At 36.8% G+C, this 25657-nt stretch overlaps 1 protein-coding gene across 1 annotated transcript in view; it reads right to left on the bottom strand.

Annotated features, from left to right (window-relative positions):
- Positions 1 to 3368: 3368 nt before the first annotated feature.
- Positions 3369 to 25657, bottom strand: part of VPS50 (VPS50 subunit of EARP/GARPII complex) — a 137769-nt gene continuing 115480 nt past the window's right edge. Inside the window, 7 exon segments of the mRNA XM_047752045.1 lie at positions 3369 to 4094; positions 6575 to 6764; positions 9076 to 9197; positions 12675 to 12833; positions 13897 to 13993; positions 15067 to 15215; positions 20813 to 20893. Coding sequence (XP_047608001.1) covers positions 3975 to 4094; positions 6575 to 6764; positions 9076 to 9197; positions 12675 to 12833; positions 13897 to 13993; positions 15067 to 15215; positions 20813 to 20893 — 918 coding nt within the window. The 3' untranslated portion in view covers positions 3369 to 3974.

The following is a 25657-nucleotide window of genomic DNA, read 5'->3' as shown; positions in this document are numbered from 1 at the left end:
TTCACAAAAGGATATGCCAACCAAGAAAAGTATCACCAGGAGTTCCCATTATGGCACAGAGTTAACGAACCTGATTAGTATCCATGAGGATGTGGGTTCCACCCCTGGCCTCACTCAGTAGGTTAGGGATCTGGCATTGCAGTGAGCTGTGGTGTAGGTCGCAGATGTGGCTTGGATCCTGTGTTGCTGAGGCTGTGGCGTAGGCTGGCAGCTGTAGCGCCAGTTGGACCCTAAGCCTGGAAACTTCCATGTGCTGTGGGTGCAGCCCTAAAAAGCAAGGGAAGGAAAGAAAGGAGAGAAAGGAAGAAGGAAAGAAAGAAAAAGAAAGAAAGAAAGAAAGAAAGAAAGAAAGAAAGAAAGAAAGAAAGAAAGAAAGAAAAGAAAGAAAGAAAGAAAGAAAAGAAAAGAAAACGAAATAGAAAAGAAAAGAAAAGAAAAGAAAAGAAAAGAAAAGAAAAGAAAAGAAAAGAAAAGAAAAGAAAAGAAAAGAATCATCATATCATCAAAGCAGGTTAAGGGATAACCATATATCATCACTGCAGTGGCTCAGGTCGCTGCTGTGGCACGGGTTCAACCCTTGGCCCAGGAACTTCTGAATGGACAAAAAAGTAAAAGAAAAGTATCATCAGAACTAATGAACTACATTCCTCCATCATTTGGACAAGTTACGAATTTTCATGTGTAAAGCCTGACACAGCTTTGTCCTTGGGAGAGCTGTGCAGCTTAAACATTTTGATGCCCTTTAAAAATCTGTAGATGATAAGAATTCAGCAAATATTTTTCATAATAATAAAAATAAATCTGTAAAAAGCTGCACTAGTCTTAACATTTACAAAGAATGCACCAGAGTATTAATAATTCTCTTGTCATGAATCATTTTCCAAAGTTAAATATCATTTTGTTAACCACTAAGTCTGTATTAAAATTATTCCAAAGAATAAATATAAAATAGAAATATTTTCCCCCTGGACCACTTTTGCTTTGAGCACAACATGTATTTCTTCTTCAGGCACAATTTATCATCTGAAAAGATAACTATACTTTTCAAAGTGAACTGAATCACAAGCCTTTCTTATGACTACATTTTCTTTTAAAGAAAAAGAAAAAGCTATTTAACCTAATTAAAAATTTCACTTTAGCATTCATCTAAATAGAAAATTTCAAAGGAAATTCCACTTAAACGGAATTTAAAACATCATATGGTCCTGGCTTCAAGAAAAATTTTATTTCAATTTTGAAAGTTGAGCAAATGAGCTTATTGGTCAAAGTGAGTTTGTAAGGCTTCTATAGGTTTTATAAACTGAAGCAAACTATTTCACTTGAATTGCTATGCTGTGTGTCTCCCTAGCTTTTTTTTGTTTTTTATTTGGTTGGTTTTGTCTTTTTAGGGCTGCACCCGTGGCACACAGAGGTTCCCAGGCTAGGGGTCAAATTGGAGCTGCAGCTGTCGGCCTAATTCACAGCCACATTACTGCGAGATCCAAGCCATGCCTGCAACCCTCACCACAGCTCAGGGCAACGCCAGATCCTTAAGGCCAGGGGTCGAACCCACATCCTCATGGGTACTAGTCAGGTTCATTATCACTAATCCACAATGGCAATACCCTCTCCCTGGTTTTTTAATGCAAGACAATGTATTTGTAGAAATCACCATTCTTTCACAGGGGATAATTTACCAGCCTCTCATATCAACCTAAAATCTTGCATTCTACAGAACACATCACACAAACATCAAAGTTAAAAAACACTTAGACACTAAAACATATTTTTTATAATAGTAAAGTTTTTAGAACATGTATAGTTCCATTTATATTCTCAAGCTTTTCAATTCTATTTCTCTTTAAATTAGTTATGTAGTTATAATTCAATATCACTGCATAATGTATTTGAGAAATGTCTGATAGCTTTCTTGCTATTAGGTAATTTCATGATTCAAATATCCTATTACTGTTTTGATGTTATTTGCACTTATTAAGCTACCTTTTAATGAAAAAAAAAAAACAGCAAAAAGCTTTATCAAAAAGCATCAAAAAATGTGCCACTTTTATTTGGAAGATGGGGAAAGCAAAGCACAGGTAAGCTAAAAGTTCCCTCCAATTGCATGGGTAAATCTCTAACAAGCTAAGAAATTCTCTAACAATTCATGTCACCCAGGAAAACACCCTACCAGGGAGATAACTGCTATTCTTATTATCCAGAGTGAACTAAAGTAGAAATTAAAGAAAACCAACTAAAAATCTATGTGAAAACAAAGAAATAAGCAGCTCCTACTCATTTGAGAATAAGACTGATTAGCTCTGTATGTGCTCAGCTGAATATGGCATTTAAAACAAGGACTGAGATTATCTCACAGTTTGTTTTCTTCAAGTAGTTGCAGACAGATACGGGCTACCAGCAGAATCTACCTTACAAGTACACAGTCTAGTTCCACATGTAGATCATAATGGCACCAAATTCATACCTTTTTGTCAGAGGGAGGATTTCTCGTCATTATAAATTGACAGCAAATGAACAGGGAAATGAGAGGGTGAAAACAAAAAAACTCATCACACAGACATATACTAACACCCCTCACACAGACATATTCTTCAAATGCCTCCTGTTATCCTATGCCAGTTATGGGTACCTGCAGGGACCAATGGACCCTGAGTGGCAGTCATCTGCTTGTCACCTCTGTGCTTAATCACATGCTACACTATGCCCTTCGCTGCAGCACCACAGCTCTCAGAAGGCACACAGGACACAAGGCCTGTTTCTCATGAGGTGCTTCAGGATTCTGTGAGCTGTTGATATTACAGGTCATGCCCAGCAATCCCAACACTATACAAGCTTCTACTCCGCAGTTAGAAATAACATGCAAAACATTTAAAGGTTGGCTAGAGTGCACAGGAAATTGATTTTCATGTCATACATGTTGGTGGAAGATCCCTGGCTTCAAAACAAAGTTTAAAGTAACAGTACATAGTTACTGAAGACGAACTGAGTTCCAAAGTTTATCACTGGCTAAACTGACTGCATCGTGGGACAAAGCAATCAGTTACGAATGGCACACATATGACCCTGTATTTCTTTCCTGAGTCAGAGAGCCAGGTTTTGCTGTTCTAAGACAAAAGGTGAATCTAAAGACAGCAAAGTTTACATGAAAAAGTGTTCCACACGGGAAAAAAAAAAAAAAAAGGTAAGGGAGGAAATCCCACAATCACCATTCTGTATGCTACTCAGGGCCTAATAGATTTACCCAATGAAATTACTTTCACCACTGGCTTCAGGATATAAGATCATTAAAATTAGAACATGCTTAAAAAAAAATTCCATTATAGTTTCATGAAATCTGTCTGCTGTGGAAAACATCAAAATGCAGTCTCACATAGGCTGTACCATGTTAGAGTATAACATTTATTAAATTTCATCATTTATGATCACTGTGTCATAACCAAATAAACCCTAACACAAACTTTGACATTTAAAAACACAAGAAGCATATTGATTTTTCAACTATTTTGCTTACATGTACTTTTCAATTGTCATGCAGTGCTCATAATTAGGAGATACTATACATTAACCCTCTCATATTATGCTTATTAAGAACAAATTCAGAGGGTAGAAAAATGCCAACATAAATTCATTCTCCAAACTGCCCATGGATGTATTGTCACTGTTCCTTCTAATCATATACTTAAGGTACAGTCTTCAGTAAAATGTGTAATTGTTGTCACATAACAATAGTTCCGATGAGGCAATACCATTTCAAGAAAGGAATGCATCAAATGAGACCAAAAATTGAAGAGCAGAGGTAAGAGCATATAAAAGTCACATGAGAACACCACAAAACTTCCATGTTTCCCCCTTTCCAGCTGCAAAGAACATGCACAAAGTTTTCTTAACACAGTTGTCAGGAGTGCATGAAACACTGGCTTCCACATCATATATGTTGGGAGACGATCGATGCCATTAAGGAGAAAGGACTGTGTTCTTTATCTTTTGGGTCTGTCTATGTCATCTACAGCTGAGAGAAGTTTCTGTCTTGCTTTCTTATTGATGTGTGATCCCAGGCAAACATTTACCAGATTGATCAGCTGCTTCGTTGAATACTCCTGCTCGAAAAAAAGGAGATTTTGAATTTAGTACACTAAAACACATGCATGTGGTCAATGGGGGAAAAAAGAACAGGCAGATAGAGATTAAGGTCTCGGTGGGTAGTTACTGAGCACTACAAAGCAGTGAGAAGCAGTGGAAACTGTAGCTGAAGCATGGAAGACAACTGCTTACAGAGCTGTACTGTAGGCGATAGGGAAATTTTAGAAGACGTTTGAAATAAGAAGCACTAGAATCTTTTTAATGTGGCAGGTGACATGCCTATGCTTCTTATTACTTTTGCACACAGTCCACGTGTTTCTTGATAATCTTTGTTATTAAGTTCTCAAAATACACTGATAATTCACATTTTTAAAATTCTACTATGTCAGTAGTTTCTGGCACTGTTCATTTTGCAAATATTTTGGGTAAAAGGAAAAAAAAAAATCTCCAACCCCAGAACAACTCTTCTGAGATGTAATAAATGAATAAGGTAACAAAGATCAGAAAGTTACTGGTTTTTAGACCCTTGTACTGGTAGCTAGAAAGTAAAGACTATAGTTGGCCTTGAATGATACAGGGATTGGGGTGCTGACCCTCCACGCAGTTGAAACCCTGCACATAATATAGAGAAGGCCCTCCTATCTGAGGTTCCACTGTGTCCAAAGAGTCAACTGAGGATCATGTAGTACTACAGTATTTACTGTTGAAAAGAATATGCATATAAATTTGAAATGTACAGTTCAAATCCATGTTGTTCAAGAGTTAGCTATTTAAGTATTTGTTGCTATACAGGTCCACTTGGTTCCTGAATTTCAGGTAAGTTGTTAGGAGGACCATGAATACGAACTCAATAGAAAGTGCCACACCTTGATTTGGCTCTGGAAGAAGAGCAAGAGTTCAGCTAGGGAAAGAAGGCTGTGTACTCTCATCTGATAAGAAAAGAACATACCTTCACTGGAGGTAACCAATAAAAACCATACAATTTCAAAATATGAGAAAGAATTCATTCAGAAAATTCAGCAAACCACTCAGTTTGTGTATCTGATCTGAGAGCACGGGAAAGCACCTGGTAAATTCTCCCAATTAATCACTCAACATTTAGAAACTACTACCCAGCACTGCCCTGGACACTGCAGGGAGTTCCCCAGCACAGAAGACGATTCCTGCTGCTGGAAAAATTTCACTGTTATGAGTATCAGTTAGTTGCAACTCTTCCAAAATAACGAAGCTACACATTTTAGTCTCCTATATTAAAAGAAGAAACTCTAAAATGGGCATTCTTCTTACATTAAATAAGGGATCTCTAAGAGCTGTGCGTTTTCTCCTCAGCTACTTGTCTTTATACCTCAAACCCCTTCCTCAGCACAACCTCTAAGTGTTTCCACCTTACTTTATTAAATGGATTCTAGCAATATTTAGCAATCCATTAGAATTTTGGTTCTTAAATGACAGAGGTCTGTGGGACAAAAAGTGGTGACTATTTTCTCAATTTTGTGCATTGATCAAAACTATTGAAAATTACATGAATGTTTCTACTTTGCTCTCAAAGATCTGAAACGTCCTACATTTACACAGAACTCAGGCTAATGGTCCAGGCTAAAATTCAGTTCATTTTTCTACAGTGTTGAATGTATCAGCCTGATAAAGTAAACAGCAATAATTCCTTACTTCCTTAGCTAGTCAAAGGAAATAAGAATTTGCTCAGCTTTTACACATGATGTTTATAGTATTAATAAATGTGAACACTAGAGTTACTGACAGAATAAGATTTGGGTGGTAATTTTATTACTTCCCATATTTTCATTAAATCTGTCTTAACATACTGCCTATCTAGACAAATGTAACAATCACAAGGAAAAACTCCCCATATTGAGCCTGCTCTGCTGATAAATGTTGAACTGTATCAAAAATACAGCATCCTAAATAGCTTTTCTTATAAATAGCATTTTCTCTACTTATCTATACATTCACACAAAAGAAAAATAATCTAATTTACACCTAAGATAAAATCTAATGTAGATGAAGTTAAATTTAGCTATTTAAATATGAATATATACCATCATCACTACTACATATCAGCGTGTTCAGACTGTCACGCATTCACTGTGGAGGCTACAAGAGAGCTGAAGTTATATAACAGACTTCGGCTTGTGAATCATTTCAATGTTGCTACGTTCAATCTGTCTTGATGTTAAACCAGCTTCAGCCTTTTCTGACCACACAGCTGCAGAATAAACACAGCTCAAGTTCAGACTCTGGGTATCTTCCAGATAATTACTGTTATAGCTCACAAAGTATCAAAAGGATTTGATTAGACAAAGGGCACTGCATAGACACAGCGTGAATATAATAAAGAACAGGCCTAAGTAGTTCACGCTAAAAAAGCAAATGCTTCTTTCTACTTTACCCTTATGATTCTGAATTATATGACATACCAGACAGGAAGAGCACATAGGAAAAGGAAAACAAACTTAATTAACTGCTTCTCAGCTCTCACCCTATGCTCTTTGATCCAGCGTTCCATGTCATTCTCAGTTAGGTAGTAGGCTTTAATATAGGTTTCCACAAATTCTTTATCAGGAATGGGCCGGATATCTGTGAGTTTTTCAAGTTTCATTAAAAACTGTTGAAAATCCAATTGCATCAAGGCACGACCCTCATTACTACACTTCTTGACGTTGGCATATCTAACGTGTACAATAAGAGAAAAACACAAACAAATGCTATGGTTAAAAAAGAAACCTTAAGGTACTTGAACTTTTCTTTAACCCACATTTGGTGAGATTCTATGAGAGGGTTATAGAAAAAGAGCACATGAGCCTGAGTCAGAAGGACTGGACTGTATTTGGCTGTCATTCAGCAGTCATTTTACCTGTCTGGGCCTCTGTTCCTCATTTGCAAAGCAAAGAGTTCAAATAACTTCTAAAGTTCTTTGCTGCTCTATAGACCACAGTTCTATACCCTCAATTACCACAATCATCTGTAAATTAATCTGGTATTCTAGTTAGTCTGACTGCCAAGTATTATTTCTAAAAATAAGTCATGAATATTCCCAAGCAGTCCTAGCTTCATAAAACTGCTATTTTACCGACTCAATGCAAAGGGAACAAATAAAATACTTTTCCCATAACCATGCCGCAAACCTAAGAAACATGTGAGCATCTAAGTAGAGAAAGTATATATTTCATAATAAAACACTTCAAAGGGAGTTCCCATTGTGGTGCAGTGGAAACGAATCCAACTAGTATCCACGAGGATGCGGGTTTCATCCTTGGCCTTGGGTCAATGGGTCCGAGATCCGGCGTTGTTGTGAGCTGTGGTGTAGGTTTCAGACTTGGCTCAGAGCCCATGTTGCTGTGGCTGTGGTGGAGACCAGCAGCTGTAGCTGGGATTCAACCCCTAGCATGGGAACTTCCATGTGCTGCAGGTATGGCTCTGAAAAGCAAAAAAAAAAACAAAAAACAAAAAAACCAAAAAACAAAACACTTCATAGACTATTCTGATACCCTATGCTACTGAAAAAACTGTGCTTTAAGGTGGACTAGTAATAAGAATAAATATGTTAGTCCCAACAGTACAACATTTTTTATTCCTAAATCAGTGTCTCATTCCTTCAATCATAGAAAATATGGAGAATCCAAGCCTAAGGAACAAGGTACTTCTCCTAAGGAAATCTTCAAGAAATCATAGTATTTCAAGTGACCAAGCCTTTCATTTTTTAAAGTGGTTTATACAAAAATATAACATTTGTTATTCACTTTTCTACTATTAAACACATTTACTAACAGTATTTTCTAGGCATGATTATTGACACAGCCATTTTGGGATTTATGGCACTGTTGATTTCAATAGAAAATGCCAAGATTGGTGTCAGTTTGTTAATACATTTTAATACATTTTTATACATACCATGTTTCTAATACATTTTTATAGGAAATAAGAATGATGAGAAATCAGAGAAGTGATAGGGCAAAAATTCAACTGATGTGTAGTTCTATATCACTGTGAATGGTCTTTGAAATAGTCTGATTTCCTGGGATATTTTAAAGGCATTATTGACTCGTAATTGTGTTCTAGATGTTATGGGCAGAGCAATTACTTTAGATCTGTAAACTCGGCATGTGAAAGATCTATACAGTTCACACTGAAGTAATAATGATGTCATTAACAGGGATAACAGTGGTGATGAGGACTGACTTTGCCATTAGAAATCAGGAGTTCGGGAGTTCCCATCGTGGCTCAGTGGTTAACGAATCCAACTAGGGACCATGAGGTTGCAGGTTCGAGCCCTGGCCTCGCTCAGTGGGTTAAGGATCCAGCATTGCTGTGAGCTGTGGTGTAGGTCGCAGATGCGGCTGGGATCCGCGTTGCTGTGGCTGTGGTGTAGGCTGGCAGCTACAGCTCCAATTGGACCCTAGCCTGGGAACCTCCATGTGCCATGGGAGCAGCCCTAGAAAAGGCAAAAAGACCAAAAAAAGAAGAAAAAAGAAATGAGAAGTTCATAAGCCCCCCTCTACATTAAAAACTGTGTGAACTTGAACACATTGCTGAATCTCTTTAAGCCTTGGTTTTCTGAAGCTAGGTCATCTCTCTGCTGATAAAACAGAGTATAACACCATCAGAGAGAGTTTATATTAGGACTTGATAGAATTCTCTGAAGTGTTTGGTTCAGTAAATGACACATAGTGTTCAATAAACATTACGTATAACCATCATCATCACAGTAATTATACTGGGTAATAACGTTATTAGTTTAACTTTCAGATAACTATTAGACTAGCTGATGCTAATCACCAGCAAGAAAAAAAGTGACACAGTGGGCTTTAAGGTTTCTTCTCTGATTATATTCCAAAATCAAATCTGAATTATTATGGGACTGTCTGCTATTTATCATTATCTCTACCTATTCTCTCCACCCATTAGTGATAACATATATTATTATTCATATATTATGATTTATCATTGAAGAATCAGATAATGCTTTCATGAAAAACTTACCCTTCTACAATAGTTCTATTAGCCAGGCGTATGCAATGTTCCCAAAGGATATTAGACACAGGCAGGGGTATCCGAACTTTCTTAGAAACTTCATTTAGCCTCATATTAAACTGCTCAAATTCCTAAGGAGACAAAATCATGGCCATATGTGAATATAATTAAAATGCTACACTGCTTTCCCATCTTAGAGGCAATAAATAAATAAATAAATAATGCCAAAGATAAAGTGGATTTAGGGTGAAGTGTTTTTTTAAGGACATCAAATTGAATATGTTGTAACACAGAGCACACCACATTTCATCTCAAAGAAATGTGTCATTAACTAATTAAACAACGATAACGGTGTTCAAATGTTTCTATATCTCAAATTTTTCTATGTCAGTATGAATTACAAAGGCTTAATAACCTAATATGTCTTTAAAAATATCTTCAAGAAACACAGATTTTTCTCTTTTTTTCTTTTTAGGTCTTCACTTGCAGCATATGGAAGTTCCCAGGCTAGGGGTTGAAATCGGAGCTGTAGCCGCAGGCCTACACCACAGCCATAGCAATGTGGGATCCAAGCCGTGTCTGTGACCTACACCATAGCTCACAGCAAGGCCAGATCCCCAACCCACTGAGCGAGGCTGGAGACTGAACCCACATCCTCACAGATACTAGTCAGATTTGTTTCCACCGTGCCACAGCAGGAATTCCCAAGAAACACAGATTTTTCAAAAAATGTTTTACTGAGCTTTCAACTCAGAGTGAACTACTTGTAATTGTAGCTGTATTCCTTAGAGAGCACTCGGATAAATTATTCTCTTTTCTAAACGTTCTTTTAAAGTAAATAAATCATTACATACTGAATGATTCAAAAGTCATGTAATAGCTATAAATTTTTAGCAAAAAAACTCTGTAATATTTTTATCTCGCTACCTACAGAAAAACTGAACATTTTTATTACTTACTAGTAATACCACCATACTAAAAATACATGGTACCACTCTACTAAAAATAAAAATACATATAACTAGACAATTTCTTTTTTTCTTTTCTTTTTTTTTTTTTGTCTTTTTAGGGCTACTCCTGCAGCATATGGGGGTTCCCAGGCTAGGGGTCAAATTGGAGCTGCAGCCGCCAGCCTACGCCACAGCCACAGCACTGCCAGATTTGAGCTGCGTCTAGGACCTACACCACAGCTCCTGGCAATGCCGGATCCTTAACCCACTGAGCAAAGCCAGGGATTGAACCTGCGTCCTCATGGATACTAGTCAGATTCATTAACCACTGAGCCACGATGGGAACTCCAAACTAGACAATTTCAACAACTATATGAAAGCAGCAGATGATTTTCCCTCCAAAAAATTTATTTCTGATTTCTCTGAACTATTATCATCTTTATAAGAGTAAATATGATTGATCCTTCCTTGACCATACAGTTCAAACATACTTAACAAGTCTTAAAAAATGACTTTTTTTTTTTTTAGTTTCCTCAATAGAAAAGCTAAACAATGCTTACAAAGTCAAGACTGACATATGCTCAAAATTTTCCATTAATACACAAGTGGAAAAATAATCTGATCATCACCAAAACTACCACATGATTATTATATTACCCTTTGCTACCTCCTAAATCACAATTTTTTTTGATGAGTAATTTTTACAGTTACTGCCTTTAATTGTTTATGAAAAAGAAGTGAGTCTTCAAACTACTAAGCTTAATTTTGAAAATCAAAGTAAGTAATTGTTCTTCCTATTTTTCATTTCATGAATCTAGCAGAACAGGAGTAATTGCTACTCTGCATATGTTTCCCTATAGTAAACTCTGCTTTGGATTTCCAAGAATCATAATTCAATACTTTTCATTAATATTTTAAAGATAAATTCATATGTTTACTATATAAAATGTCATTCTACTCATTGCTAAATTCAATGTTCAGGAATGCCTACTGTTAAATAAATAACACCCTTTCATTTTACTTATGATTCTTTTCAGGCAATAAATGCAGGCTGCTTTTACCTAAATGTTGGATTTAGAAATGCATCAGAAAGAACAAAAGTTATCACAAAAGTTTCCTTATGAAAGTCTTTAATTGCTGAAACCTGGGTTCAAGTTAATAATCTGAATAACACTGGTTCTTATAATATTAATGCTTCTTGGAATAAAGAATAACTGAAGCAACTGGCTTCCTACTGGTATGTCTATTCACTGAGGGCAGAAGTCTCTTCTTGCATCTCCGTGAGCACAATAACTAGCATGTTGTAAAAAACAGAATCAAGTTTTTAAAAACCCAATTGTTCAAAAAAGAAGGAGTATGGTTATTTATAAATTACATGTACCTTTTACATTCCAAATTAAAATTCCCAGCTGAAGTCTCCTGGGTGCTCCAGAAATTAAAGTTCCTCCAAGGTGGCAATTATAGAGCACTCTTAGATCTCATGCTAACACCCACACACTGTCAACTGATCTTGGCACCCTTAGTTCCCCGAGTCTGGAGACAGCCCCACAGTTCTGCACTCAGCCCTCCAGAAAGGGCCCAGATATCACTGGGAATTGGAATACCAGCTGAATTCCGCTGCTATCTCTGTTTTGATCTTAGGCTTTGTTTACTGGTTCTCAAGTAAGAGGCAGCTCTTATTTACTGCCTTGGACTAAGCAGATAAGAATGTTTATATAAATGAGATAAGTCAGGAGCTAAGATGGGCCAGTTTTCTTTTCACTGACAAATATGAAAAGCAAAATTTTTCTTAAAGCTGTTTTCATTTTCTTCGATGCTCTTTCCTCACCTCAGACATTCATACAGTTCATTTCCTCGGTTCATTTCCTCACTTCCTTCAAGTTCACTTTAATTCTCACTTTATCAGAGTCCCCCTCTGACCACAGGTAAAATAAATGGTATTCCTCCCCACCCCACACCTGCTACTCTCGCTGCCTCTTCTGCTGGTTATTTTTTCACAGGACTATTCATCATCTGACATACTACATACTAATGTATCTCCTTACAGCTGTCCCACACTGGCATATACATTCCTTGATAGCATGTAAGTTCCTTAATTCGCAACTATATTGCCAGCACCTGGATCTGTGCATAGCACATGTCAGGTAATTTATAAATATCTCGTGATGCATAAATGAAAAAAAATGACAATTCTTTCCAGAAACCTCATAAATATAAATCATTAAACACAAAGGGGTCTGCATGACATGACATACCGCAAAAAGTAATATGATTTCTGGAAGGAACAATTTAGAATAATCAGGGGTATAGTTTCTCGCTAATGAATATACACAACTATAAAATCTCTTCTAATTAAACAAGCAGTTTCTTGTCACTACAGTCATGGCTACTGAGTTTACATAATATGAAAGACAGCCAAGACAAACTTAACAAACTCAAAAATGGGAATTTAATGAGTAAAAACAGAAGTATTCTTGGGTACAAAAGAAAACAAAATTCAGAAAGAAGGCCTAATCCAACTCAGGGACTTTAATACCTCAAGAATGCTAAAATGTGGTAATAACTACAATCTCATGATTTTAGAGTCACTGCAATTATAGGAAGAACTCTCTTAGTAGAAGAATCATCTTGAACAGAGATGTTTCCCAGAATACTTGCCTTTAACAGTGCATCTACATAAACGTTGTGCTGTGACATAATTTCTTTTACATCCCATTTCACATTAGCCATTAGGAGCAGCATCTGTTCATAATCAATGGCTTTACCGGCCACAATCCAGTAAATTGGTTTGCGTAGTTCACTGGCCGTGGAGACTGTCTGAAATAAATGTTACAGAAATGAAAACAATTATTTTCTAAAAGTATCAAATTTATAAAGAATATTCCTACTTCTAGTACACATCACACCTGAAAATAAAACACTATATACATATGGAGATTTAAATTATGAAAATACTTAACTTATGAGCAAAGGTCTTACTCAAAATATAATTTTGAGACATTCAACAAACTTGAGTTCACGGACCATACAACTGTAAAAAACCTACAGATTTCCATGGAGACTAGCAGATTATTTCTCAAATTCTTGCCCTTCTCTCCAATTCCACTTCCACACCATACCTCAAGATTCCATCATCTCTCACCTGCACTATTCTAACGGGCTTTGAGTTGGTCTCCCACCTCTAGGCCTCTTGGTTTGCCATCTAAAGTCTGCTCATCACACTGCCCCCAAAGCATTCTTTCTAAAACACACACCTGACCATGCTTCTCACCACCTGTTGTTTCAAATCCCCCAGTAGCTCCCAGTACCTTTGGAACAAAGCCCATCTCCCAGCTGGGGGCGCTGTTTACCACCTGGCTTCTGCTTCCTTACTCCAGCCGTCTTTCTCCTCAGCAGTCCTCCTCTCTGCTCTGGGAGCTTGAGTTTTCCTCAGCTGCTCATAGGCAGCATGCTCTATCTTATCTGCAGGTCTTCCTAAAAGCCACTACCTTAGTCCAAAATACATTTCTGACTCATCCTCTTTCCCGCCAGTCCAGTTTAAACATCACTTCCTCAAAACAATCTCCCTAGACAACCTTCTCCTAACCATACTCCCTTTTCCTCCTCTAGTCAAGGTTAAATACGCTGCCACTGTTTCCTCTCCCTAATTATACTTTAATGTAATACAGTTTTAATTGGCTCTTTCTCTCACTACACTAAAAGTTATATGAGGTGCTCAAAGTACTTATTTAATTATAGCAATTCATGAGTGAATTAAACTAATATTCTAATCCAGCTCTCCTGGGTCTGGAAGACTGACTACCAGTAAAAAATTAAACTAAATAATGTGTGACAGTCCTATCTTGCTCACAGTTGAAATGATACGTAAGACATGTCTGACCTGAGAATAGAACTGCTGAAGAAAGGGTTTTTTCACTGCAGGCATCACAGCATCCAGATGAGGCTGAAGGAACTCAAACTGTTCTGCCAGGAAAACCCTAAAGGGAATACATAACCCACCATGTAAACAAAGCACAGGATTTAGAGCCTGTCAATATTTTTGCATAACTAATCTTTAAGATCGCTGAGCAAAAGTTTAACAGTTTCCATCCAAAAGAACTATCTTGCATTGCCATTTGACACACTCATTTACAATTCACATAAAAATTAGAGCCGAGTTTATCACTGAAAGTGAGCTGATGAAAGAAGGGTGACTTCAAAGGAGTTAATCTGATCACCACAAGGTGGAGAGTTATGTTGCTTTGCATATAAGATATGAGGACAGATAACACCAAAGATTGAAGAAAGAATACAGCAGTATTTTTGGAAAGGATTTCTTTCCAAGATCCCATGTAATTACACACACCAGACCCATGAATTCACAGATTTAACATGTTTGGGTTATTTCTGACACTTTTCAGAAATAACCCAAACATTCATCACATCTAACAAACTAGAACTTAGCTGAGACACACACGTGAACTTCAGGGCAGGAGGCTCGGGTGCATGAGTGGGAGTCATTCGGCTGGAAGACTGCTGGCAGCCATACATACCACTTTTCCCTACTTTTTGTTATGTACACAAAAACTATTAAATTACAGTGGACTACATTTTATGGAAAAAGCCACGTTTTGATTTTATTAAAGGACTTGGAGATTTACAAGGGTCAAGAAGTACTCCTGCTGAAGTCAAGGGTCTACCATATTTAACATAAACTGACAATGTTATGTTAACTAGAATAATAATTTCTCTAGAAATCATAATTCAGGAGGAAAATATAAAGTACTATACTATAACATGCTTTTCTAAAGTCTTACTTAAAGAAAGGACCACGTTGCTTAAGATTGAAATTTAAGAGTTCCCCCCCTTCCATTCGTAGACCAGAAAATTAACCATGCAGTTTTAAAAAAGCAATTGATAATCTATTTTAGGATATACATTTCAGAAATACAGAGTAATTCAAGTATTATTTAGAAGCAGGAGATGCATATAGCTATAAGGCTAATTGCACAATTCTTATTTTTACAACCTTTCTTATTTAATGGCAAAGCAACTGTTCTTAACAACTTACAAGGATTCTGTGGCTACCACTCTTTCTGCCAAGCCATACAATGTATCCCCAGATGTCAAAACCACCAGGTGACTGAGGTGAGGGCTCGGTACCTTCTCCTTTCTCTCTTCTGCTGCTGTAAGTGTGGCAGAAGGATCAGCTGAAACTTCCTGAAAATAAACATTCATACACACACGGTCTGAAACTGCAAATCCAATAGCAATCAACCACGTGATTTTACAGGAATGGAACTATAATTAAAATCCTCTCAGGCATATATTACTTCCACTTAGTTTCAGTTCCTTTTTTCCTCCTGACTATGAGAACTTGCCTTTTTATACTAAGTGAAAATGATCCAACTCTGTATTCTACTATCTGTGTAGGACCTAAAATTGGCCAACACAAGGAATCTTTATGAACTGATAGACATTTCATAGAGATAAGAGAGAGATGTCCTTCAAGAACTTGCAAATGAGGAAAAAGTGATTGCCTCTCCAGGACCAAGCTGGAAAAATCCAGAATTATGTGTGATTAACAATTTCCCACCTAAGACTTAATCAAGGCAACTTTGGTATAATTCCAAGAAAGCAGGACTAAAATGCAGTTCTAAATTGAAACAGAATCAAATTTATTATATATGTCTGGGGACAGATTATTGACCTGAAGGAGGACAGTCAATGGAAATAAAGGAGGGCTATTCAAAGAGCAGAGTAGGTTAAGTCTTAAGAGATCCTCAAAGAAAATTACAGCACAAAAATTGAATACAAACAAATCTAAAAGTATACAAAATGTATATCTAGATTACTTTTCTGCTTGTTTGTTTTGCTTCTTAGGGCTGCACCTGAGGCATATGGAGGTTTCCAGGCTAGGGGTCAAATCGGAGCCACAGCCACAGCAATGCCAGATTTGAGTCTTGTCTGTGACCTACACCACAGCTCACGGCAACACTGGTTCCTTAACCACTGAGCAAGGCCAGGGATTGAACCTGCATCCTCATGAATCCTAGTCCAGTTCATTGACTGCTGAGCCACAAAGGGAACTCCTAGATTACTTTTTAAATCAATTACACAGTCACAGATCTCTAACATTTTCCTTACAAGTCAAAGAGACATCATATGCACAGGACTCTGGGAGCCTAACAGGTCTTTAATAAAACATTATAAAAATCTTTCTAAAAATCTTTCAAGTTAGAAAATGGTTTTATTCTTCTTTAGTTCTTTTTTATATCCTATTTTCTACTAAAGGTATTGTCTCTCTTCAATCTCTAATTAATTAACATTTAAAAGTTATTTAGGGAACAACTGTGTTTTCTCTAAGGAGAATCAGGATAAGGGAACTATACAAGTTAATCAATGTCACAGCTCCGTTATTCATTTCCTTCTACTAAAAAGGAAAATAATCACCCCTCTTCCACACAAGAAAAAACAAAAACAAACAAACATCATAAAATTACACACTCTTTGATACCAAGTGGTTGCCTATGCTATTTAATTAATCCTGGTGGCTATTTAATCACTATCTACCAGACTGTCCAAGTGAAGAACCTTAGAATCATTCTTAACTCCCCTTCCTCCTCAACCTCCATCATGCCTAAACAGACATCACTCGTTTGTTTCTTCCTCATGTCACTCCCTCACCAGGAGTAAGGCCCCATAGCGTTCCTGACTAGACTATTCTAAAAGTCCCCTAATAGTCCTCTAGCTTTTCCTGTTTCTACTCCTCTTTCCATACCATTAACTCATTTGTTTTTCAATAATACCTAGGTGATCCTTCTAAAATGGAGGTGTGTGGTCATACCACTCCCCAACTTAAAAGTCTCAATTGACAATCCCTTCCTTATAGAGGAAAAAAGCCTAAACTTGCTGCCATGATATTGCTCTTTTACAAACAGCTACCTTACCAGCCCCATTTCAAGATGTCCTCTACACCCCAAAGGTCTAGTCACACCACTTGCTGTCCTTGTCCTACTGACATGCCTGTCTTAGCAGCTCTCCTCTTGCCTGCCTAGGTCTTACCTCATTTTTTTAAGTTTGAGCTCATATTCACTTCCTTTCTGTAATTTTCTGTCTTCCAAGAAGAATAACGCCCTTCCTCGTGTTAACATTATGCACACATTTACCTATATGTAGCATAAAGCTTACATTATCAGTTGTTGTTTTCTGACTCCTCTACCTCACCATGAGTTCTTGGAGGGTATGGACCAATTTTACCCTCTTCGTATCTCACGTCTTTGGCAGGCAGGCCTCTTGGCATTAGAAGGCCCTCAGTTAGTTTAAATGATGAAGATGATCCTAAGTATCTTCTCTTCTTATTATTCTCTTTCAAGCCCATTCCAATCAGGCTTTTGTCTGCCCCATTCCAAAGAGTTATTAAGGTTCTCAGTGGGCTCCTTATGGCCAAATCCAGTAGTCAACTCTGAATATCCATCTCTGAATGCCTCCTCACCGACCTTTAAACACTGGAGTGCCTCAGAGTTCAGTCCTGGGCTGTCTCCTACTTAACTTCTACTTGCTAGATGATTTCACCTGCTCCCACAGTTTTAAATGCCCATCCACATTCCAAAAGCTCAAAATTTATATGCTAGCTCTGATCTCTCTCACCTTCAGTGCATTTAACATACATGAAACTGAGCATTATGATTTCCTCCTGAAATGTGTCCCTCCCAGAAATCTCATCCATCCCCAGTAATGGCACCTCCACTGTCCAGAAGTGAGGTACCATCCTCCACTCTGCCCAGTGTCACACCCCTCTTAAAATCCATCAAGAAATGATGATGGTGCTGCCTTCAAAACAGATCCATTTAGAGAAATATGCTTGAAGAGAGCAAGAGTCACCAAGAGGTCAAGGTGACACAAATAAATGGAATGTGCTTACTGAGCACTTAAATGAAAAGCTCCAAAATGGGATCCAGTGTCTCAGCTTATACTAGTATGGAAGGAAAACGTATAAAATCCTCTAAAGACTTAGCCTTTCCTGGCACTAATGTACTAGTACACAGAGAACTCATATTTATGGACTCTTCTGGATCAATTTAAAATTCATTTTTATTATCAAAGATTTAAATTTGGCCAAAAGTCTTAAAGCAAATAATTTAGTAGCACCAAGTAGATAACTAAAAATGAACATTTCTGGTACAATTATCACCTACAGCTTTCTTTCCTTTTATCCACCATTAGATCACTTTTTTTAGACTTTTATTTGATGTGTCTAACAAATGTCCTTAGTTTACAGTTAATTTATATGATAAACAATTTTAGGTGGCATTCTTAAGAACATAATGACTTCATTTTGCTTTTTACAGTTAAAGAGAAGCAGAACTTAGAAGATATGTGTAGAGAAAATAAAATTACCCAAAAGCACCAGAATGATTAGGTTATAAATTATTTTAATAGCCAAAAAATGTACTGAATAGCAAGAAACCAATTAATGACAATGTCAATGCAAATTAATGAAGTGATGGAAATTTACATACCACCTTATGAAAACCTGAGATCAAGGTCTAGTAAATGACAAATATCTTTTTTTAAATAATAAAACAAGGCTTATCAGTATGAGTAATACTTTCACATGTAAAACATTGGAAACTAATAGGAAATTTCAGAAAAAAACTTTTACTGTATGGACATAAAGTCTCATCCATCAGAGGAGTGAGGACCCTAAAGAGGCGCTGTCAAAAGTCAGCACTCCCTGTAAACTGAAGGGGGAACAACGGCTCACACAGTTTTCTGGTCCAAGGCACAGTCTTTGATGTAAGAGATGTAAGAATAAGGACATAAAGGAAAGATTTCTTTCAAAGACAAGATGCCAAGGAAAAAACAGGCACATCTATCGATTTATTTATTGGGGAGCAGTGTGTAGTTAGTTTTAAAAAACACATTTCTAACACTGACTACTACACCATTTCAGGAAAACTTATCCAATGAATATCGACTGGTATGACAGATGCTAGAGATACACTGTCATCAGTAGATGGGTGGCTCCTGTCTCAAAGAACAGCAAGTTTAGTCCCATTGTTTACTGGGTCATGCTATTTCATTACACACTGTCTGGCAAAATCTGTAGCCTTAAATGAAGGCCTTAAGGGTCAGATCTGGAACTGTGGTTTGACAATCAAAAGCTAGTAACTAGCAGAGATGGCAGAGAAACGCTAGAGTGAATGGCTCTAGCGGTGTATTTCAGCCAATCTTGAGGCATTCTTCCAGAAACAATAAAAACTTTAGCTGTTGATTAAGATCTAGAACACAAGATCTGTAGGTCAAGGTTATACTAAGTATCAAACAAAGAGAAGGAAAATTGAAACACAGATAACTGCCAATGGGGTTGATAGTCAATGGATTTTACACTACACAACAAAGACCAAAAGAAAAAAAGAAAGAAATACATGGCTGTGCCAAACAAGGAGCCTTGACTCTGAAAGGATTAAGTGGACAAAACAAAACAAAACAAAAACAAAAACAAAACAAAACAAAAAAAACACCAAGGAAATAAGCCAGGTAAGTCCAGGAGATGCCAAACGCAAGGATTAGAGTTTATCCGTTTACTCTATAAACATTTATTGAAGAGATGCTATGTTCCAAGCTAAGTGCTATGAGTATGTGTGTGTGTTGGGCAAAAAGATCTCCAAATGGTAAGGGACATGGATGACACGGACACAGGTTACTTCCTCTGCATAAACAGTGCTCACTCCACATATGTGCATGTACCTGTCTTACTCTATCCCTGTATCTGTTCACAGATTATTGTCCTATTGCTCTGCTTCACTTTCTGCTTGGCACTTATTAGCCTCTGACACTCTGTTATACATTTTATCTGTCTCTCTGTCCCAATAAAATACAAGTTCCGAGAAGATGGGAATTACCTATTTTGAGCACTGATGACTTTCCAGCACTATTAACAATGCTCAGTATACAGTAATTATTCCAAATAAGTACTTCTCAAAAGAATGATTACAAACTTCAACAGAAGTATGCTCATAATATAGAGCTTATGAGAAAAGAGGGAAATGATTGCTTGTTTGGGTAGGTGAAGAAGTGAAGGAAAATTCATAGATGCAGAGAAATGCACCGAGTAACAAAAAAACTCTGGCTACAGTGACCCAGCATAAGAAAACCTTTTTTTTTTTTTTTTAGCTTAAACACTATAGAGGTTCAGCCTTGTTCTGCTACCTAACTTATCTTTTATTTTTTATTTTATTTTTGTCTTTTTAGGGGCCGCATATGGAAGTTCCCAGGCTAGGAGTTGAATCGAAGCTGTAGCTGCCGGCCTACACCACAGCCACAGGAACACAGGATCAGGGCCGCATCTGCGACCTACACCAAAGCTCACAGCAATGCAGGATCCTTGACCCACAGAGTGAGGCCAGGGATCAAACCCATATCCTCATGGATTCTAATCAGGTTCATTACCGCTGGACCATGACAGGAACTCTATAACCTATCTTTTTAAAACATGCATTTCATCGCATCACTCAGCTAAGAATCCACACCCCCTACCGCATAGTCGACTGAACTCAACTTCTTGAATGTTAAGGACATTTATAAACTGGTCCTAAACACTCTTTGCAGCCTAACTCTCTGGAATATTTCAGGGCCCCATCACAAAGATCTGCCAAACTTTGGGTCAGGCTTGCTCCCATCTCACAGGCACTCAACATAAATACACACATACATTTACATGCAGTTGTTAGCTAATTTCTATTCACATGTCATTGATTAGCTAATTTCTATTTTCCATAACCCAAAAGAATTGATTCCCACTGATTACTTACCATATCAATGAGACTCTCCTGTATTCTGTTTAGAGTTGTTCTTAGTCTACTACTACTAAGGCCTAGTCCTGTTGATTCCAACTGAAAAAGAAAAAGAAAGGCGTGTTAAATCATTCTAGAGATAATCCTGCAAATGCTGTGACTTCACATCAGCCAAAATTAACTCTGTGATGACTTTTCACTCAGATACTTAGCCTTCAGACGGTTTCCAAACTGAAGTTACAAATTCCAAAACGTCAAGCAGGAAAGTCAAACCCCACCTCTCAAGAGAACAAGAGAACTATTTACACGTGTGCCTTTACAGGTTACACTAACATCTATCAATTTAATTAACTTATCAAGAGAGACTTCACCAAAACTTCTTTCCCATGAGTTACTATTTTTAATCACAAAACTTAAGATTTTTAGATATTTAAAGAACCCAGGGATATGATGGGCCACACAGATACAGGAAATACAAACAGATATGATACATTTTTTCAATATCAAGAATGAGAGAATGGCTATCACTAAAAATTCTTCAGACATTAAAAGGATAATAAGGGAATATTACGAATTTAATGCCAAGAAAATTACCAAACCAGATGAAATGAAAAATCCTTGATAAATTTATAAATACTGACCTAAGAAGAAACAAAAAATTTGAGCAATTTTTGTTTCTTTCTTTTTAGGGCTGCACCTGTGGCATATGGAAGTTCCTAGACTAGGAGTCAAATCACAGCTGCAGCTGCTGGCCTACGCCACAGCCAGAGCAACACGGGATCTGAGCTGCGTCTGCAACCTACACTATAGCTCACAGCAATGCTAGATGCTTAAGCCACTGAGCGAGGCTAGGGATTGAACCTGCATCCTCATGGATACTAGTCGCTGAGCCACAATGGGAACTCTGAGCAGTTAATTAATTTATTTATTAATTAAACTTAATAAAAATTTTCAAAAAGTATTAATCCTATATAGACCCTCAGAGAGTAGAAGACAATGTTTCCCAATTGTTTTATGAGACTAATATTGCTCTGAGTCCTAAACCAAACAGAGATACTACAAGAAAACATAACTAGACTCATAAACTTCATGGACATAAATTTTTTGAAATCTTAAGGAAAATATCAGCAAACTGATTCATGACCAAGTGGTATCTGTCTTAGGAATGTAAGACTGGTTTAACAGCCTAAAATTCTATTTTGAAATTAACCAACAGAATTCACCATATTAATACATTTCTTTAGGAAAGAAAGTTATGATTGTTTAAATAGATTCAGGAAAAAAAATTTGACTAAATTTATCCTTTCATGATAAATATCAGAAAACTACTAACAGAAGAGAGTTTCTTCAACATGATTATGGGCGTCTATAAAATAACCAACATCATACTCCATGGAGAAAGGCTCAGTGCTTTTTATCCAGGATGGATGAGGGATGAGAGTACAGGACAAGAATATCAACTCTTACTATTTGTATTTTACACTGTGCTGGAGGAGGTCTAAGCCTTTACAGTAAAGACAAGAAATATAAGGAACACAGATTAGAAAAGAAGTAAAGCTAAATACTATATATACCTCCCTCTAAGCACTGACTTAACTGTACCCCACAACTTTTGATATGTTATAGTCTCATTATCATTCAGTTCAAAATATTTTCTGGAGTTCCCGTCGTGGCGCAGTGGTTAACGAATCCAACTAGGAACCATGAGGTTGCGGGTTCGATCCCTGGCCTTGCTCAGTGGGTTAAGGATCCGGCATTGCCATGAGCTGTGGTGTAGGTTGCAGACGCGGCTTGGATCTGGTGTTGCTGTGGCTCTGGTGTAGGCCGGTGGCTACAGCTCCAATTCGACCCCTAGCCTGGGAATCTCCATATACTGCAGGAGCGGCCCTAGAAAAGGCAAAAAGACGAAAAAATAAAAAATAAATAAAATAAAATATTTTCTAATTTATCTTATGATGTCTTCTTTAATTCAATCTTTATTTAGATGTGTGTAACAATTTCCAAATACTTAGGTTTTCTGATTATCTTACTGATTTCTAACTACACTGTTATTAGAGAATAACACTGTTACTAGAGAATCTGTATGATTTAGGCTTTAAATCCATTAGGACATATTTAATGGCCAAGAATATATGGTTTTTCTTGATAAATGTAGCATCTATACTTGAAAAGAAAATATATCCTGCCATTGTTGGGTATGTTGTCCCATAAGTAACAATTAAATGGTTGAGAGTGTTGTTAATATCTTCTATGAATTTGCTGATTTTCTAGCTAACTTGTTCTATTAGTTTCTCTGTGGTGTTAAAATCTCCAGCTATGATTGAATTTTCTCATTTTCTCTTGAATTCTGTCAATTATTGCTTCATCTACTTTGAAGCTCTGTTACTAGGCAATATACATTTATATTCATTGTATCTTCCAGTTGAACTGATCCTTACACCATTATAAATCCCTCTATCTCTGATGTGTTTTGTTTTCAAATTTATTTTATCTGAGATTAATATATCCACTCCAGCTTCCTCATGCTTACTATTTGCACGGCCTATCTTTTCAATCCATTTGTTATCAATCTATGTGTGTTTTTTCTTATTAAGTATAGGCTTTTTTTAATCCATTCTGACAATGTCTGACTTTTAATGAGTGTTTATTCCAGTAACATTTAAAGTGGTTTGGTTTACTGCCACTATATGTTATCTCTTTTTGCTTTCTTGGTTCCTCCTTTACCACTTTTTCTAATTACACTTTTTTTTTATTCTACTTCTATTTTCCTGTAGGCAAAAGAGTTAAAGTTCTTTGTATTATTTTTCATTATTTTCCTATGCATTACAATGTACATTTTTGATATTTCACAGTCCACTTCCTGCTAACAAGGTACTGCTTTACATAGTATATAGAAGTCTTGCAGTCTTATAGGTCTATATCCCTCCACATATCATGTTAGTTATATGTAATACATTTACATATATTATGAACTCTAGAAAAGAATGTTGCATTTTCAGTTTTAAGCAGCTATATGGATTTAAAAGAAATTAAGTGGAAATAGAAAAAAAAAATCTTTTGCATTTCCTCAAGTAGTTTCTGTTACCAATGTTCTTCATTCTTTTCTGAGGATTGGTATTTTCACCTGGTCTCATTTTCTTTCAGTCTGAAAACTTCCTTCAACTTTTCACATGTTACATATTTGTTGGTGACAATTTCAGGGTTTTTTTAAAAAAATTTTATCTATAACTATTTTAATTTCATCTTCATTCTTGAATGGTATTTTTGCTGGTTATAAAATTCTGGATAGACATTTCTTTTTCTTTCGGTACCTGAACAGTGCTGTACAACTCTCTTCTACTTTCAACAGTTTCTCATGAGAAGTCAGCTGTTAATCAAATCATTGGTCACTTTAATGTCATAAGTCTATTACAGTTTTCAGGAGGCAGTTTCACCATAAGACACCCCACTACATTTTTGTGTTTATTCTGCTCGTTGTTCATTAGCATCTGGTATCTGCAAATTTTTGGCCGTTTCTTCAAATATTTTTTCCACCTCATTCTACCTCTCTCATCTCCACCTGGTATTCCAATGACATGTATGTTTGACAATTTAGTATAACTCAGCATGTCCCTAAGGTTTTGATAACCTTTGCTTTACGTTCTTCATTTTGAATTATTTCTATTGATCTATCTTCAAGTTCACAAATTCTTCTGTAATGTCCATTGGCTGTTAAGTATATTTAGTAATTTTTTTTAATTGCTAAAATTGTATTTTTCAATTCTAGGATTTCTCTTTAGTTTTCTTACTACTATTCCTACTAGACCCTCCTATTTCTCTACTGAGAGGCTCATGCCTTTTTTAAAAAAAAAAATTTGTCTTACTTTATTGAAAATAGCTTAAATAGTCCATTTAAAATCTTTATCCCTTCACTCCAACACCTTGAGTTCAGACTATATTGATTTTCTCTTTACTTAAGGCTGTATTCCATTTTTTGGCTCTATGTATTTAGGTAAAGTTGGACTGCATCATCCTCTAATTCTACAGAGGTTTTGGATTCTGTTATTTTTCTCTCGTAAGTACTGTTTTTCCTTTGTTTTCGGTATGCAATTTTCTTGGCCAGGCTTGAACTATAAATTCTCTCTTGTGCAGCAGTTTCAGTCTCTGTTCAGATCTTTTTATTTGGCTGCAATCAGTCTGTTCCACACAAACATGGTTCATGAGTTAGTAGGAGAGAGGTAGACAGAAATTGGGGATCCCTTCTTTGACTCTTTCCATTCTGAACTTCCCCCTACTCTTTTCAGTGTTTTCAGCTTCTTGGCTTCACTTTTCTGGTTTCCCAATCCATAAAGACTATAGGGTTTCCTATGCTTGCCTCTAGTTGTGTGCCTCAAAGACTTTCCTTAGGCCTGTGCTAAATGCCATGGAGATGGAATTTATTTTTATAGCTTCCTTTTCCTTAACTGCTACTATGAACTCCCACCAGAGTCTATATACTTCTGTTCACTCTCCAGTATACTCCCACCAGAGTCTATATGATTCTGTTCACTCTCCAGGATCTTCAGGAAGTTGCCTTTTGTATAACATCTAGGTTTTGTTTTGTTTTCTTTTGACTGTGCTTGCAGCATGTGGAAGTCCCCAGGCCAGGGACAGAACCCATTGCACAGCAATGACCCAAGCCACTGCAGTGGCAATACCAGATCCTTAGCCCATTGTACCACAAGAGAATTCTGACATCTAGGTTTTATAATTGTTTGCTGCAGGAAATATCATCTAATAACATCGCAGACTCTCAGATCGAGAAACAGAAGTTAATTCATTCTTAAAAGTTTTTACATAAATAACTGATACAGCAGAAATTACCACAACATTGTAAGTTAACTA

The sequence above is a fragment of the Phacochoerus africanus genome, chromosome 11, assembly GCF_016906955.1.
Source record: "Phacochoerus africanus isolate WHEZ1 chromosome 11, ROS_Pafr_v1, whole genome shotgun sequence".
Taxonomy (NCBI): domain Eukaryota; kingdom Metazoa; phylum Chordata; class Mammalia; order Artiodactyla; family Suidae; genus Phacochoerus; species Phacochoerus africanus.
This window is presented reverse-complemented; position numbering and strand designations above follow the sequence as displayed.